The sequence below is a fragment of the Lipotes vexillifer genome, unplaced genomic scaffold (assembly GCF_000442215.2).
Source record: "Lipotes vexillifer unplaced genomic scaffold, Lipotes_vexillifer_v1.1 scaffold49, whole genome shotgun sequence".
NCBI lineage: Eukaryota > Metazoa > Chordata > Mammalia > Artiodactyla > Lipotidae > Lipotes > Lipotes vexillifer.
Window position 1 is genome coordinate 3,422,518 of NW_006790551.1, and position 18,381 is coordinate 3,440,898.

At 35.9% G+C, this 18,381-nt stretch overlaps 1 protein-coding gene across 2 annotated transcripts in view; it reads right to left on the reverse strand.

Moving 5' to 3' along the window:
- The window catches only part of DNAJB14 (DnaJ heat shock protein family (Hsp40) member B14), a 44,273-nt gene that overhangs the window by 5,546 nt on the left and 20,346 nt on the right, over positions 1 to 18,381 (reverse strand). For both annotated transcript variants that reach the window (XM_007463801.1, XM_007463802.1), the window contains 4 exons: positions 16,037 to 16,182; positions 2,655 to 2,840; positions 1,009 to 1,103; positions 79 to 188 (listed from right to left, as the gene is read on the reverse strand). In XM_007463801.1, the coding sequence (XP_007463863.1) occupies positions 79 to 188; positions 1,009 to 1,103; positions 2,655 to 2,840; positions 16,037 to 16,182 (537 nt within the window). The remainder of the gene's footprint in view (positions 1 to 78; positions 189 to 1,008; positions 1,104 to 2,654; positions 2,841 to 16,036; positions 16,183 to 18,381) is intronic.

Here is an 18,381-nt window from a genome sequence, read left to right on the forward strand (position 1 = left end):
AAGAGCACAAGGCCCTTTAAAGTTAGTTAGGTAAGATACAACAGTGCTTTTTTTGTAAAACTTCACTGAGCTACTTACGATCTGGGATATAGGGAATAAGGAGGATTAGAGACCATCAATTGGCTTAATAATGACACGAGGATCAATACAATAATGGGCATCAGCTGGATAAACACAGAAAAACCTCCCTACAAAAAAATCATCAAAGAATAACAAATTGTAATATAACTTTAGTTGTCAATAATCCAACAATTGTCAAACATTTTTAGAGGAAGAAAGGACATTTGAGATCATCGGTTCAGTGCTTCCAAATCTGCCTGATCATACCAACGTCCTGGGGTGATTCTTAAAAATACAACTTTTTAGGTGCTTCACCTAGAGATCCTGATCATGATTTGGAAAACACTGGTATAACCTGATCTCATTTTACAGATGAGGAAGTTCTCTGTCTCCCTCTTTTTCTTCATACACAGAGACTCTATCAATATGCAGCAGGTTGCAAAACTATTTTTATCATAAATTTGAGGGTGGAACACGGACAGTGATGAGAGTGGCACAGCTGGGGACCAGACCTTTTAATTTCTGGTCCAGTGCTCTTTCCATTTCCCTTTCTCCTTCACGTAGTTTAACAGCTATATGCAATTAGGTATAACCGCATTAGAATAAGGCAAGTTACTTCTAATTTAATTTTTTCAGTATTAATTTTAAATTATTTAGAACCAACAATAAGAATTTACGTTCAGAACATGCACACTGCAAGTTTACCTTCATTAGAATCATAGAATACCAAATGTGAAGGTGTCATATTGCCCAACCGCCCCTCACCTTGACTTCTACCCCTGCTCCCCCAATATCCCTAAGGGATTCTCTAGTTTCTATTGAACACCTCTGGTAAAAGAAAACTCATTACTTCCTTTTAAAACAACGTGCCCTATTTTCAGACAACTCTATGCTTTTCCCGAGCTGAGATTTGCCACTCTCTGATTTCTAATCATATCATAAACATACATCTCCTCTTTCTTCTTCTCTTTCATGTCCACTATGTTGGTGCTGATGTTGACTGCTATAGCCAGCTCGTCCATTTGAAAATGAATGTACACTACCTAGAAAATTAAAAGCAAGGTTAAGTTAGGGAGAACAATTATCATCAGAAAAATCATATTTTCCTTTATATTTTTATATATTTATTTTTAATTACTAAAACAATGCATGTTTGAGTAATGAATGCTTATTGCCCTCTCCTCTTGTGAATGAAGGGTGGATAAAACCAGGAATGATTCTTCTTTGCTTCCCTTAAACTAAGGAGAAGCTCTTTCTTGATGAAAACTTGAATGAGAGGTCCTCCCTAATACTGCATACAGAGAGGACTTTTGCTGTGGTTGGTTGATTTTACAAACCTTGGATCATTAATCTGAAACTCTGCTTTCTGCATTTATCAATGAATCACAAGTACTTCTAGAAATCAAAAGCTCGTGCTCTAATTCATTTTTTAAAAAACAGCTGTATAATATACTATGGTACAGGTGGACCACAATTTTCAAACATTTTCTTGTTGATGGACATTCAAGTTGTTTTCAAAAAAGGTGACCAACCAGAAATGGCTATCACTGATAAAGTAAACTACGTTATAACAAGCAAAAGAACTGCAAATCAACTATCAGAAAATTTCACTATTGTCTGAAAGATGTCTAATTGTTCCCAGCATATTTTTAGTCAAAATTATTAGTCTGAATAATTTTTTTGTGACAGGTAATTATGTATCCTAGTATATCAAAATGCAGGTTATATTTTCAGTCATTAATTTGTATTTACACATCCTCTTTCTTTCAAGGATGCTTTACAAAATGCCTTATCAATGATCACAATCTTTCTCAATAATATTCAGACAGGACTACCAGGCCAAATTATTATTGCTACATTCATAAAGACTATCCTAATTTTGAATAGGATGTTTAACTTAGCACCTTTTGTTACTGCTGTAAACAAGACTGGAGCTATAATTTTAAACACCTTAGAGAGGCTACTCTTAAAGAAAATTAATTTCCACACAAGCAACTTACAGTAAATGTAAGTAAAACACAGTACTACTTATGCTGGTCCTAAAAATCTATTCATTTAGTAGTACTTCTACAGTATTTTACTTCGATAGCCTAGTTCAAGAAATTATTTCTATCTTAATGTAATTTTTTAAAACCCACTTACTTTATATGTAACTTATGATTCAGACATTTCAATGGACAGTACCTCCACATACAACCATATTAACAATCTACAATATTATTAATGAAGTCTACAAAGATCTTCAAAGAACCAATGTCAAATAGTCTTTCAAGGTACAGGTTACTTCCTACAATTGTATTGGCACTTAACTAATGCATTGCCACTGGATTTCCTACTTACAGATCCTTTCTTCAGCTCTATGTAAAATACACAACATCTTTTAAAAAATAAAGTATGTTCTAGGAAAAAGACAGACTTACAATAAAGGTAATAAGTCTAACAATTTTCTTCTATCTTCACGAAAAACCATCACAGGATCATAATACTATAAGAAAATGTCAGGGAGAAGGTACATAAATCCCTAAATAGCCTAACTGGAGGTGATGATCTCTAGTTTCATAAAGTACAAATATTTATAACTAACATTAAAATACCTGAAGGAAATCCACCACCAAAGAATATATTAAACAAGTCTTCTGGAGTTATATCAGCTTCACAACCTCTATGGAAATTAAATCTACCATTGTTCTGCTGATTACATGCTTGTTCTTCATTGCCTGTGAGGTCATACTGCTTTCGTTTTTCTGGATTGCTTAAAACCGCGTAAGCATTTCCAATCTCTGAAAAAGTAATGAGCAAAAGTTGATAAGCAAAGCTTTTATATTATAAAAGACTGCCCCATATAAAGGCTACTTGTCAAACAACAACAAAAAACGACTTGAGGTTAATCAAAAAAATAATAAGACAGTAACAATTTCTTTTAAAGGTATTATACATTGCTTACAATTACACATATTACCTCCTAATACAATTTTTTGTATTATCCAGGCAAGTCTCTCTACTGCCTTGAACATAAAGGAATGCTCATCTTGCTTTCTTACCATTGTGCTCCCCTAACTCCCTGCTTCTTTTCTTGAGTATCCCAATCTAGTCATTCATGACTGCCCTTCAAACCAATAATAATAGCAGTAGCCACCAACTACCAGGCTCTGACCCCAATATCTTATTACTTTATCCATTAGTATCTTAACTTTACAGATGAGCCCCCTGAGGTTCAAAAAGGTTAGGAAACTTGTTCAAGATCAAATTTATTTTAGGATAGTAAGTAAACTCTATGCAACCTACACCATAAACCTTTTTTTGCACACTCCAGCCCAGAGTAAGCTATTCTTCATTTTATTCCTGAACAATTTATTTCTCTTAAACTGTCAACTCCATGAGGGTAGGGACTGTATCTAAGTTTTCACTGCAATATTCCCATGGTAGAGCATAGAGACTGAATTTGTTTTGAATGAATCCATATATCCATATCTCTAGTCCTCCTATCTCACTTTGCTACTTTCATGATACTCATAAAGAATTCTATTGCCTACCTCATACTCCCATGTCCAAAAGAGCACATTAATTACCAAAATGTCTTCTCGAGGTAATTTACAAAAGCTGTAATGCTTTAATCTAAATGCAAGAATTACTCTATTCACATTCTGAAACATCTAATAATTAATCATTTTATAAGAACAGCTTACTTCTTAAACTGGATCATAAACCTCTTGCATATGAGATTATTTTTAAAATACTTTTGCGATCCCATGTGGTGGCTGCCATAGGCACTGTGCAAGCAAATACACGCTCATTAGGTAGTTGTTTCTGGAGGACTACATATCACACTGAAATTAATCATATACAGATACTCTGGACCCTTTCTTCTGATTCAGAGATAGCTTTCAGGTGGTCTGTGAACACTATGGTATGGTAGTTGTTTTTGGATGACTACATATCACACTGAAATAATTATATACAGATACTCTGGACCCTTTCTTCTGATTCAGAGATAGCTTTCAGGTGGTCTGTGAACACTATGGTATGAAAAATTAGGTGGATGGTCCATTTATCTGAGGAGATGATCCAAAACCTTCTTCAAATTTTCAAATAGATCTGTGACTCAGAAATATAGCAACCATTTATAATGCTGCTCCAATGGAGAAGCATAATCAGAGATCCCAGCAATGTACTTACAAACACCATCAAGGTATTAACACATATCTAAAAAAGAAGTATATCTTTCAATATCTGCCAAAGTTGTACTTCCAGTAATAATATCAGTTTTAGGATTTAACCTCTGCACTAAAAGGACTCGTTCAGGTTCATAATGCTATTACTTTTTATACTAATAATATATTGGCAACCCAATTCTACCTTTAAAGCTTTGCTTTTTAAAAAAATGACTTCCAAACATTATGATGTTTTAGAAAATATTTGTGAAAGAAGACAATTTATTCTATCTACTGTGACTAATTTTCTATTCACTTACTTTGTGCTATACCTATAATCAAGATTTTTTTTTCAGGTCCTTATTATCTTATGAATTAAAACCAAAATTTATTTTGGTATTCAAAAGGCTCACAAAATACATTTCCATCTCAGTGTTATTTACTTCACTAAAAAATAACTTCTGCTTTATTCATTTTTCCTTAATCACACTTTTTATATCTTGAGGTTAACTTTAGAGTCACATGAAGTTGTAAAAAATATTACAGAGAGATCCCTTCTACCGGTTACCTAATTTCCCCAATGGTAATATCTTATAAAATTATAGCACAGTATCACAGATAGGATACTGACATTGATATAATCAGGATATAGAACATTTCCATCACCATCTCAGGTTGCCCTTTTATAACCACACCCACTTCCTTCCCCCTCCATCCCCTCTTTAAATCCCCACAACAACTAACCACTCTATTCTCTATTTCTAAAATCTTGGCATTTCAAGAATGTTATATCAATGGAATAATACAGTATATAAATAGAATGACACCTCCCAGATTGGTTTTAAATCAGCATAATTCTTTGGAGATGGATCCAAGCTGTTATGTAAGCCATTCATTCCTTTTTTATTGTTTTCCATGGTATGGATGTTTGTTTCACTAATAACCCAGTGAACAACATCTGGGCTGTTTCTAGTTTTTGGTTATTACAAATAAAACTGCTACGTAGGGACTTCCCTGGTGGCACAGTGGTTAAGAATCTGCCTGCCAATGCAGGGGATTCAGGTTCAAGCCCTGGTCCGGGAAGATCCCACATGCCGTGGAGCAACTAAGCCCGTGTGCCACAGCTACTGAGCCTGCGCTCTAGAGCCCATGAGCCACAACTATTGAGCCCATGTGCTGCAACTACTGAAGCCCACACACCTAGAGCCCATGCTCCGCAACAAAAGAAGCCACCGCAATGAATAGCCCCCGCTCGCCACAACTAGAGAACGCCTGCGCACAACAACGAGGACCCAACGCAGCCAAAAACAAATAAATTAAAAAAAGAAAAAAAAACTGCGGGCCTTCCTGGTGGCGCAGTGGTTGAGAGTCCGCCTGCCAATGCAAGGGACACAGGTTCGTACCCCGGTCCGGGAAAATCCCACATGTCGCAGAGCGGCTGGGCCCGTGAGCCATGGCCGCTGAGCCGGCGTGTCCGGAACCTGTGCTCCGCAACGGGAGAGGCCACAACAGTGAGAGGCCCACATACCACAAAAACAAACAAACAAAAACAAACAAAATAAAAACTGCTACGTACATTCATGTACGTGTAAACATAAATTTTTATTTCTGGGATAAATTCCCAGAAATGCAATTGCTGGGCTGCCTATTAGTTGAATACTTAAGTTTTGTGAGAAACTGCTAAACTGTTTTACAGAGTGACTGTGTCATTTCATATCCCATCAGCAATGTATAAGTGATCCAGTTACTCTGCATCCATACCAGTATTTGGTGTTCTTACTAATTTTTACTTTAACCATTCTGATAGGTCTGTAGTGATATCTCATTTTGGTTTTACTTTGCATTATCCCTAATGGCTAATGAATGATATTAAAAAACCTTTTCACATGCTTATTTGCCATGTGTATATAATCTTTTGTGGGATGTCTCTTCATGTCTCTTAACCAATTTCTAATTGGGTTGTCTGTTTTTGTTTTTTGTTTTTTGTTTTTTTTGGCGGTACACGGGCCTCTCACTGTTGTGGCCTCTCCCGCTGCGGAGCACAGGCTCTGGACACACAGGCTCAGCGGCCATGGCTCACGGGCCCAGCCGCTACGCGGCATGTGGGATCCTCCCAGACCGGGGCACGAGCCCGTGTCCCCTGCATTGGCAGGCGGACTCTCAACCACTGCGCCACCAGGGAAGCCCGGGTTGTCTGCTTTTTTAATTTGGGGTTTGGGGAGTTCTTTATACAACCTAGATACTAGTCCTTTGTCAGATATGTGCTTGGCAAATATTTTCTCCTATCTTGTTGCTTGTCTCTTCTGTTACTTCATAGCATCTTTGCGGAGCAAACAAAAAATTTTTTGATGAAGTCCAACTTATCCACTTTTTGTTTTATAAACTGTCTAGGTTAAGTCTAAGAAGTCACTGCATAGCCTAAGATTCTAAAGTTTTGCTTCCATGATTTTTTGCTAAAAGTTAAAGTGTTGTTTTATATTTATATTCAATATTCATGTCGAATTCATTCTTATATAAAGCATGAGATTTAGGTCAAGGTTAAATTTTGTTGTTGTTTACCTATGAATGTCCAATTGCTCCAAAACCATTTGCTGAAAAGGCTATCTCTTCTCCACTGAATTATTTTGCACCTTTGTCATATTGTATGGGTTCCCTGTCCCGTTCCATTGATCTATGTGTCCGTCCCTCTCCCAATATTACACTGTTTTGCTAACTGTAACTATAAAGTAAGTCCTAAAATCAGGTACAATAATTACTCCTACTCCTTACCTTTAATGAACCATTTTTATTTATTCAGGTTCTTTGTATTTCCATATGAGTTTTAGAATAAACTTGCTCTTATCTACAAAGAAGTCTTGTTAGGATTTTGACAGGAACTGTATTAAATGTGCTTATCAACTTGGGGAGTCTTGACATCTTTACTACCATGTCCTTCAATCCATGAACATGATATATCATTCCATTTATTTAGATCCTCTGATTTCTTTCATTAGTATAGTATAGCTTTCAACATACAAATCTTATACAAGTTTTTTTAAATTTACAGCTAAGTATTTCTTGTGTGTGTGATTGTAAACAGTAATGTATTTTTAATTTCAGTGTCTACATGTTCACTACTAGTATATAGAAATATGCTAAATAGAAATTGATTTTTGTATGTTTATCTTGTACCCTGAAATCTTGCAGTATTCACTTATTAGTTCTAGGAGTTTTTTTTTTTTTTGGTACATTCCATGAGGATTTTATACATGATCATGTTACTTGCAAATAGGGACAGTTTGATCTCTTCCTTTCCAATCTGTGTGCCTTTTATTTCCTTCTCTCACCTTAATGCACTGACTAGAATTTCCAACACTATGTTGAGTAAGAGTGGTGCAAGGGGACATTCTTGTTTGTTCCCAGTGTTAGGGGGAAAGCATTAAGTCTTTCACTGTTAAGTATACTGTTAACTGTAGGTTTTCTATAGTTGCTCTTTTATCAATTTGAGACAGTTTCTTTTGGAATTACTATTTTTCTATCAGTGTTTTATTTCCTGTCAGTTTTACCATGAATGAGTGGAGAAATTTTTCAAATGCTTTTACTGCACTGACTGATAAAATAAGATTTTTCTTATTTAGCCTATTAACACAGTGGATCACACTGATTGATATTCAAATAGTGAACCAGCTTTGCATCCTTGGAATAAACTCTACTTGGTCAGGATGTATAATTTTTTTAAAAGATTGTTTGTTTTGTTTTTTTAATAAATTTATTTATTGTATTTATTTTTGGCTGCATTGGGTCTTCGTTGCTGTGCGCAGTCTTTCTCTAGTTGCGGCAAGCGGGGGCTACTCTTCGTTGCAGTGCGCGGGCTTCTCACTGCGGTGGCTTCTCTTGTTGTGCAGCACGGGCTCTAGGCGCGCAGGCTCAGTAGTTGTGGCTCGCGGGCTCTAGAGCACAGGCTTGGTAGTTGTGGTGCACGGGCTTAGTTGCTCCGCAGCATGTGGGATCTTCCCAGACCAGGGTTTGAACCCATGTCCCCTGCATTGGCAGGCGGATTCTTACCCACTGCGCCACCAGGGAAGCCCTTAAAAGATTGTTGAGTTCTGATATTTTATTAAGGATATTTGGGTTTATTCCATGAAGGATATTAGTCTGTAGTTTTCTATTTTTGTAGCGTCTTTGACTGGTTTTGATAGCAGGGTAATAATTATTTTGTGAAATGGACTGGGAAATATTTCCTTCTGTTCTATTTTCAGGAAGAGACTGTAGAATTGGTTTTAACTCTTCTTGAAAAGTTTCATAGAATTCTCCAATAAAGACATCTGAGCCTGGAGATTTCCTTTCGGTAGTTTCCTAATTACAAGTTTACTTAACAGTTATAGGGCTGTTCATATTACCTACTTCAAAGTGAGTGAGTTCTGATCATTTTCAATTTTCAAAAAGTTGGTTGTAAATTTATGTGTGTGGAGCTGTTCATAGTACTCTCTTACCCTTTTGATGTTTGCAGAGTTTGTATCCTTGTTTCTGATACTATTTTTGATAATAGTAAATTGTCTTCTTTTTTCCCTTTGTCTGTCTGTCAATTTTATTGATCTTTTCAAACAACTAGTTCTTTTGTTTCACTGATCTTCACTATTGTTTTTCTGTTTTCAATTTTACTGATCTCCACTCTCACCTTTATTTCCTTCCTTCTTCTTGCTTTAGGTTTACTTTGCTTTTCTTTTTCTAGTTTCATGAGAAGCCTAGATGACTAAGGCCGTTCCTCTCTTCTAACACGTGCATTAAGTGTTATGTTTCCTCTTAGTGCTGCTTTAGCTGGTTCCCTCGAATTTTTGATATGTTGAATTTTTATTCAGTTTAATGTATTTTTTAAAAATTCTCTTTGAGATTTCTTTTACCCATAGATTATTTGGAAGTGTGGTGTTCAGTTTCCAAGTGATTGAACATTTTCCAATTATCTTTCTGTTATTGACTCTATTTTGATTTCATTGTGGTCAAAGAACACACTCTGTATGATTTCAGTTTTTTAACTTGGTAGAAATTTATTTTATGATCCAGGATGTGGTCTAACTTGGAGTATGTTCTGAGCACTTGAAAAGATTTTATAGTCTGCTGTTGGGTGGAGTGTTCTATAAATGTTGATTAAATCTTCTTGGGTAATAGTGGTGTTTAATTCTTTTATATTCTTGCTGATTTTCTGTCTTTTTGTTCTATCAAGTGTTGAGAGAGAGCTGCTAAAGTTTCCAACTATAATTGTGAATTTACCTATTTCTCTTTCCAGTTATATTAGTTTTTGACTTACATATTTTGCATCTGTTTTTTGGTGCATACACATTTATATTGTTATATCCCCTTGAAGGATTGCCCCTTTATCATAACATAATATCTCTCTCTGGTAATTTTTTTAGTCTAAATTCTACTTTTTCTAGTATTAATACAGCTATTCCACTTTCTTTTGATTAATGTTTACATGATATATCATTTTTCATTTCTTTACTTTCAGCCTGTCTATATTGTCATAAATGCAGTGAGTTTCTTATAGGTAACATATAGTCGAGTCATATATTTTTAATTCACTCGGCCAATCTGTCTTTTAATTGATATATTCAGATCATTTACATTTATATGTAACTACTGATAAGTTAGAGCTTATGTCTACCACTTTATTTTTTGTTTTCTGTTCTGTTTTCCTTTCCCTGACTTCCTGGGAGTTATGTGAACATGCTTTTTGGAATTCCATTTTGATTTATCTAGTGTTTTCTGACTCTATCTCTTTGTACAGTTTTTCATTGTTCTAGATATTTCATTATATATACATAACTTACCACAGCCTACTAATATCATCACTTTGCTAGTTCAAGTGTACTGTGAAATCCTTACTTCTACTTCTCTTTACTTTCCTTTGTTCTTCCCCATTTATAATGTAACTGCCTTATGTATTTTCTCTACATACATTGAGAACCACATCAGATAATATTAAAATTTTTGCTTCAAATGTCAAACATAATTTAGAAATTCAAGAGAAGCAAAGTATGTTGCATTTACCCATATTTTTGCTTATGCTGTCCTTTCTTCCTTCTTGATATTTCAGATTCCTTTTTTTATTATTTCCTTTTGTTTAGAAAATTTTTTTTTTTAACCTGTACATTTTTATTTTTTTTTTAATTTTTAAATTTATTTATAGCTGTGTTGGATCTTCGTTTCTGTGTGAGGGCTTTCTCTAGTTGCAGCAAGTGGGGGCCACTCTTCATCACGGTGCGCGGGCTTCTCACTATCGCGGCCTCTCCCATTGTGGAGCACAGGCTGCAGATGTGCAGGCTCAGTAATTGTGGCTCACAGGCCTAGCTGCTCCATGGCATGTGGGATCTTCCCAGACCAGGGCTCGAACCCGTGTCCCCTGCATTGGCAGGCAGACTCTCAACCACTGCACCACCAGGGAAGCCCTCCTTTTTTTTTATTATTTCCTTTTGTTTAGAAAATTTCCTTTAGCTATTCTTTTAGGGTATGTCTGCTAATGACAAATTCTATTACTTTTCCTTCATCTGAAAATATCTTGATTTCCCCTTCATTCCTGAAAGATATTTTTGCTGGGTATATAATTCTGGGTTGATAGTTTCTTTTCTTTCAGTATTGAAAAATGTGCCACTTTTTCCCGGCCTGCATGATTTCAGATGTGAAATTCACTGTCATTTGAACTGCTTTTCCCCTATAGGTAAGGTGTCACTTCTCTTTTGCTGCTTTCAAGGTTTTTTCTTTATCTTCAGTTTTCAGAAGTTTGACTATGATGTGTCTTGGTGTGGATTTCACTGGGCTTATCTTTTTGGAGTTCACTCAACTTCTTAAATTATTTGAAGTTTTCAACCTTTATTGTTTTTAGTACTTTTTCAGCTATGCCCTCTTTCTCCTCTTCTTCTAGGAAACATATAAGAATGTGAAATCTTTTGTTATAGTCTCACTTGTACGTGAGGTTATGTTCCTTTTTTCTCTTTCAGTCTATTTTCTCCACTGTTCAGACTGAATAATGTCCATTTTTCTATTTTCCAGTTCACTGATTTTTTTTCCTGTTATTCTGCTGTTTATGCTATTCATTGCTAGTTTCATTTTGGTTTTGTACTTTTAATTTATAGAATTTCTATTTGATTCTTTATACCTTTTGTTTATTTGCTCAGACTTTCTATTTCTTTGCTGAGACTTTTATTCTAAATGTTTCAAGCATATCTGTAATTGCTCATTGAAGCATTTTTATGATGGATGCTTTAAAGCCTTTGTTAGGCAATTCTAACAAATTGTCATCTTCATGTCATCTTCATGTGCATTTCTATTGATTGACTTTTTAAATTTGATTTGAAGTGTTCCTAATGTTTAGCATGGTAAGTGATTTTCAATTGATTTGTGATCATTTGAGGTATTATCTTATAAGGCTCTCGACCTTTCTAAAGCTTCTGTTTTAATTGTCCTGTTTGGTACAGTAAGTGAGGATACCACCTTGTTACTCCAAGGTGGGAGTAGAAGTTGAGGTTTCCCCCTTGGCCTCTGATGACATCTGAAAGAAGAGGCTCCTCATCACTGATGGGCAGGGATGGGATTTCCAGTCCCCAATCAAGCCTCCACTGATACCTCTTTGGCTGGAAAGAGGAGGGGTGCCTCATTATTGCTCCCCAGGTGGCTTTAATGACACCACAATGATATGGCTTTGCTTACCTCTGGATGGCAGTGAAATTCCAGGCCACTTATAACACTACCCTGGGTGGTGAGGGAGAGGAAGGGATACCTTGTTGCTGGTAGCAGTGGAAGTAACAGCTCCCTACTCAATCTTCTCTGTTACCACCCCCGTTGGGAGGGTAGGGCATCTCATTACAGCCTGGAGAGGGTGACAGTATAGGTTCTCAGCCTCTGCTGGTGTGGGTGTGGGTGGGGCCACAGTTTTTTTCCGTGGTATCTGGCTGTGGTAGAACGACTACTGCTTAGAAGTTTTCTGTCTTGCTATGTTGCCCCTTTCCGGGTTGTCTGGTTAGAGACAGCAGGCCTTTCTTGGGAATTGTTTGTCTGTGCTCATTGGTGTTTCTGGGTTATCTGCTTCTCCAGCACCCAGTCTAAGACATAAAAAGCAAAATGAAACCCAAGCAACACACTGCCATGTTGTTCTTTGGGTCCCAAGGTCCTTAGCTGGTCTACCTTTTTCCCTCTATGTTTCAGTTTTCTTGTGTTTGTTTTGTTTTATAACTAATATCCAGTTGCACTTTAGTGTGAGGAAGAGGGAAAAGTATATCTCTTCCATCTTCCTGAAACTGGACGTTGTCACTGACTTTTTTTTTTTTTTTTGCGGTACATGGGCCTCTCACTGCTGTGGCCTCTCCTGTTGCAGAGCACAGGCTCCGGACACACAGGCTCAGCGGCCATGGCTCACGGGCCCAGCCGCTCCACAGCATGTGGGATCTTCCTGGACCGGGGCACGAACCCGTGTCCCCTGCATCAGCAGGCGGACTCTCAAACACTGCACCACCAGGGAAGCCCATCACTGACTTTTAAATCACTTCCCTCATTCTCATATCCAAGTTTCTGCCATCTTCTCTCTTTGCTAACCATAGAAATCATACACACCTTGTGTAAACTCTTAATTCTCACCAATTATATGACGGCTTCTCCAATTACTCTGATTATAATTCTATAATAATTTATAATTTATAATTTATCTTTCTGACTTTTCTTCAGACATCTTTATTCTATGTTTTGAATTTAATTACATTCAGTCTTCTGGGAGATCCCGGGTAAATCAGATAATCTCTCTGAGCCTCAATTTTCTTATTTGTGAAAGAATGACACTGGTTCCCATCTATTTCAGAAGACTGTTAATAAGCATTAAATTTTTAAAAATAGGAATGAAAAAACTATAAAATGCTTGTCAAACGTTAGGTATTACCATTATTCCAAATGTTCTGTGTGAGTCTTGTTTCCTCTTCAAAAATTACAAATTCTTTGAGTAAGAGGATATCTCATATTTTCTTACTGTATTTCTCTCAGAATTAGCCCATAGGGTAAGCCCATTCTTACAGATTCACTCTAGATGTTAAGAATATTGAACTACCAAACCTAACACAGGCAGTAGCATCTGATCCATTATTATTTATCAAGCAAACATATAAACACCTAATCAATGCCCTTGTCATTATATTCAAGTATATGTAAACAGGCACATGTACTATTCAAATAGTCTCTGAAATACTTGGGAGTCTTTGAAGGTCAAGGTAGACTGGGCATGTTTTGAAGATACCCACATCAGACAGAAGAAAAGGGATCCACTTGATTCAAATATTTTTTTAAGGTACGTTTATATATACTATGCAAGTCACTGTCTAGATGTAAATAAAATATTCTCTGCTTTGAGAAACTCACAAACCTAACTAAAGAACAAAGAGCTACATGAAGTTAAGAGTTCATTTAGTCTACTCTCTTTTTTTTGCGGGGGGGTGGTACACGGGCCTCTCACTGCTGTGGCCTCTCCCGCTGCGGAGCACAGGCTCCGGATGTGCAGGCTCAGCGGCCATGGCTCACGGGCCCAGCTGCTCTGCAGCATGGGGGATCCTCCTGGACCGGGGCACGAACCCGCGTCCCCTGCATTGGCAGGCGGACTCTCAACCACTGCGCCACCAGGGAAGCCCCTAGTCTACTCTCTTTGATAGTAAACTTTTATTTTTAAAGTTTTACAAAACACACAAATGAAAATATCTCTTCTATCTAATTTAATTCCGTAACCAATTATCTCCTCTTTTTCTATTCTTGAAAGATATAAAAAACAAGTGGTTTCCATTTTCTGTAAAAAGTATTTTGGCAATTACAGAGCAATAAATCTATACTTACCTCTCATATAAACAAAAAAACTATAGTCTTTACTTAGAATAAACAGCTTGGTATCCCAAACACAGAAATTTAGATCAAATGCTTAAAAATAAAATAAGACGATTCAGAAGGTAATGAAAAGGTCCTATGTGTTAAATGAATGAAACCTGCCATTTCTGTGTGCTGACACACTAGCCATAATATTTTCTAATTAACTACCTTTGCTCACCAAGCATCTCTGGCTTACAATCTGGGTTTTCTTTTCTTTATTTTTTTTAGCCATGCCACACGGCACGTGGAATTCACAGACCAGGGATCGAACCCGGGCCCCCCTGCAGTGGAAGTGTGGAGTCTTAACCACTGGACTGCCTGGGAAGTCCCAACAATCTTGGTTTTCTATGTAGTTTCCACTCAATGAAATATGGGTTCATCAACCACCACCCTATTATGATCCTCTCTGGAGTTAATAAATTGGCATTCTGACTTACAAATAACCCCCTATGTATTGAATAATGTGCGCCTTTCCTCTAGAGATGAATCACCGCCAACCATGTTGATAAATATTAAGTTTCTAGTTTTGCAAAGTAGTAGTAGTATTAGACTCTGAAATGTACCACACCAAAGAACAATCACCTTTGTTAAACTCCTCTAAGTGTCTGTGTGGGGTGACATATATGTTGCTCACCTCTTCAAAACACAACACAGGCTGTAAAAATATTGGTAGGTTCACTTACTGTTATTCTAAGACTGATAATGCTAACATGACTTCAATACAAAAATGGGAGAAAGAAGCAGTTAAATATCCTTAACATTAATGAAGAATTAATACTGAAATCATCTAACAGATCACAAACATGCAAATAACTCACTGCCAAATGTGTTTAGACATCTTAAAAACACAAAAAATTTTAAATTAAACGATTTTAATTCAGAAAGTGAAAAAAAGGTTTTTAACTTTGGGGGGGGATATGTGCTAAAGTTAGTGTTTTTGAGTAAAGCAGCTTTTGCTATGCTTTCAACACACCACTTTTAATCTAAGGAGACAGAGAAAGCTCTCACTGTCACAGAGGTAGTCTACTTTCACCAGCACCACTTTGGCAGCTGCTCTTACTGGAAAATATTAATAATCCCCAAATGTATTTTGCTTGCCAACTTCTTTTAAAAAATAAAACTGTTTTGCAAACAATTTTAACAGTATTTTTATGAATGACAATTGAGTCATCTATCTTTTAGGAAAATTTAAAATGATTATCTCCTTCCTGTTATTCCAAGACCCCAGCATTTCACTGTAAACGTCATACATTGGCTTTATGAATGCCAAATTCACAAGAACAAATAATCACAAATTTAAGCATTTTCCTATGAATCAGAAGTTAACTATTATGAATAAATTGTAATAAACATGAATTATAAAATCAGTTCTCTCACACTTATTTACTAAGTTGGCAAAAAAAACCCTGAAATAATAAGAAAGAAAATGAAGAAAATATTAGCCAAGAGAAAAGAAACATTCTTGAAAAAAAAAATCACAGTAGTTAGAACTACATATGAAATATGCAAAAATTGGCCAGAGTTAACAGAAATAGAAGAATACTGGACAAATAGTGATTCCAAGTAATTTCTCAATTCCGGACAGTCTCTAATATCTTAAAAACTCATAGAAAATATATTGCTTTTAGTTCTTCTAGAACCAGCTGGTAACATGCTAGAAGCTCATGCATAATCATCACACTACTTGTGTGTAGTAAACTAGAAGGCATGCATGGGTATCTAGAAAAGTTACTTAGAACTTTGCCAAAACTGACATGTTGCTTTTGTGAAGCCAAACAGCATTTGTTTGGCTCTTGGCATAACAAGTTAACAGTGAAGTTTTAAAGGATTTTGAGGAGGCTTGCTTATGCTGGCCTCTAAATGCACCAGTCTAAAGGCAGAATTTAATATTCTAAAACACTGTAAAATGGATTCTGAAAAGGGCTTAGAAAATTGCTTTAAAAGGTTTACTTTACTTTTAAAAGCATCTGTTGCTCCAGGTGCATGGTTTTTGTCTGGATGAAACTTCAAAGCAAGCTTTCTATAAGCTTTTTTCAAATCTTCATCACCAGCATCTTTGGTAACTCCAAGTACTTCATAGTAATTTTTACATTTGTTTATGCTGTAAACAAGAGAATGTGTTACATTGTAAGTAAACTTCAAGGAAGAGCTCCGAGTAATACCTCTATTTTTTTATTTACTAGAATAGTATAAAGAACTGTCTGTGGACTGTTTTCTCGACATCAAGTTATAGTTTACCCATTAAGGTTTATTGCTCCATTCTCTTTTTCAATCACAGACCATTTTTCCAACCTCTCCCAATCTAAGAAGAATTGACCATAAAACATCCTTGGCACAATTTATCACAACTACAGAGAAGTAAAGCAAAGCTCATAACAAATGTGGATGAAGGACAGAGCACACACTGTAACTAAAATGAGAGAGTAAGAACAATTTTATAGTACTCTTAAGTGCATAAATAAATTCCAAAACTCCTTGCAAGTATGTCACAGCTAAAGATTAATGTGCATTGCATTCCACGAGTTTTATTGTTGCATAATGTAACCTAACCAAATATCAAAGCAACAGTTTAGTGCATGTAGACAATTACAGTACCCTATGGCTTCAATGTCAAGGCAAGTTAATTCAGCTAGGCAATGCTAAAGAGAATTCATTTGTGTCAGTCTCTATGAAAGATAAAATCTCATAATAAAATACATCATGGACTCCAAAATATTTGTTACACCTGATTTTCATTATGATGAACATACTCTTAATGATTACTTACATGTTTATAACCCTAAATATGCCACATTTAAGCCCAGAGTCTTTGAAGTATGTTAGGAAAAGAAATACTCTGAATGGAGCAGAGAATACTAATCCTTTTGTATGCTAACATTGTCCCATGACCTAAACATCTTCCTTCACTAAAATACAGCTACATTTTAAATATTTTTTGTTGAGTACTATATAACTTTAAATGTGTTCCATGTATGAGAGCCCTGATGACAGAAGTAGTAAGAAGTAAAAGGATCTGAGGCACAATTGTTCCCTGACAGCTAAAGAACTGCAAAGGCTGACTTGAAATTTTCAGAGAAAAGAGACAAGATTGATCTTATTTCGCTACTAAACCTATTAGCCATCACAGTGCTTGGTACATGATGGGTTCTCAGTAAATATTTATGGAATAAATGAACCTTAGCTCTCCTTTCATAATGAAAGCATTCATCATTTGTTATAAGAACAAGGGGAAAAAAGAACACACTGAAAATATTATAGAATTTTTTAATAATCACAACAAAAATCTGTTAGGCAGTCTTCTTCAGAGTAATAATAATTAAAATTAGATTTTTCTACTTTAGATACTTAACAAATATGAACACAAGTCAATATTATTTCATAAACATGACATTTCCTTTATTTAGTCAATAATATTTATTGAGCATGAACTACATCCCAGGGCACTTGAGATCTGTTAGAGAACAAAACAGAGAACGATCACTGCCTTTGTAGAGACTCATTCTCCTAGATATGTTAAGAAACTATGTGATAGAAAAAAAGAGAAGAACGACATGTACAGAACACCTACTGTGTGTCAGGCACATATCCACAACCCCATATCCATGTTCCAACATCCATAAAGTTCTGAAAAATGGAAGTTATTCTGTAACTAACTTGACTGCAAAAACCTGACTTGGAAACTTTCAGAGGCAAAATTTCAAAGGCAAAACTGAACTGATGTGAAGCTGCTATAGAGTCTTCATTTATCACATTCAAGTGTGATATTTGTACCTTTTGCTGCAGAAATGGCACTATTAGGTTAGGGCTGCTTACCAGACCCTGCTAAGACATTATGTAATCTATAACATATGCTCCTTATTACTTTTCGAAAATATGAAGATCTCGAGTTCCAAACTACATCTGGTCCACAAAAATTTCACGTAAAGATTCGTAGAATCTTATCATGCTGATTATTTTACACAAATTATCTCATTTACTCCTCATTAGGTAGATATTATTCCTATTTAACCAATGAGGAAATCAAGGCTTCGAGTGGTTATGTAAATTGCCAAATGTCATATAATCAAGTAACAGATGGAAACCAGAATTTATTTCTTCAACAAAAATTTACTGAATATCCACTTTCTGCTAGATGCCGTTTCAGACACTATAGTGGTAAATAAAGCAGTCAAAAGTTCCCTCCTCACATTAAATTTACAATTGGGAGAGAGACAAGCAATTAACAAATATAGAAGTAAAATACGAAGTACATCATATGGTGATATATATTTAGAGAAAAATGAAGTGGCAAAGGGAAAGA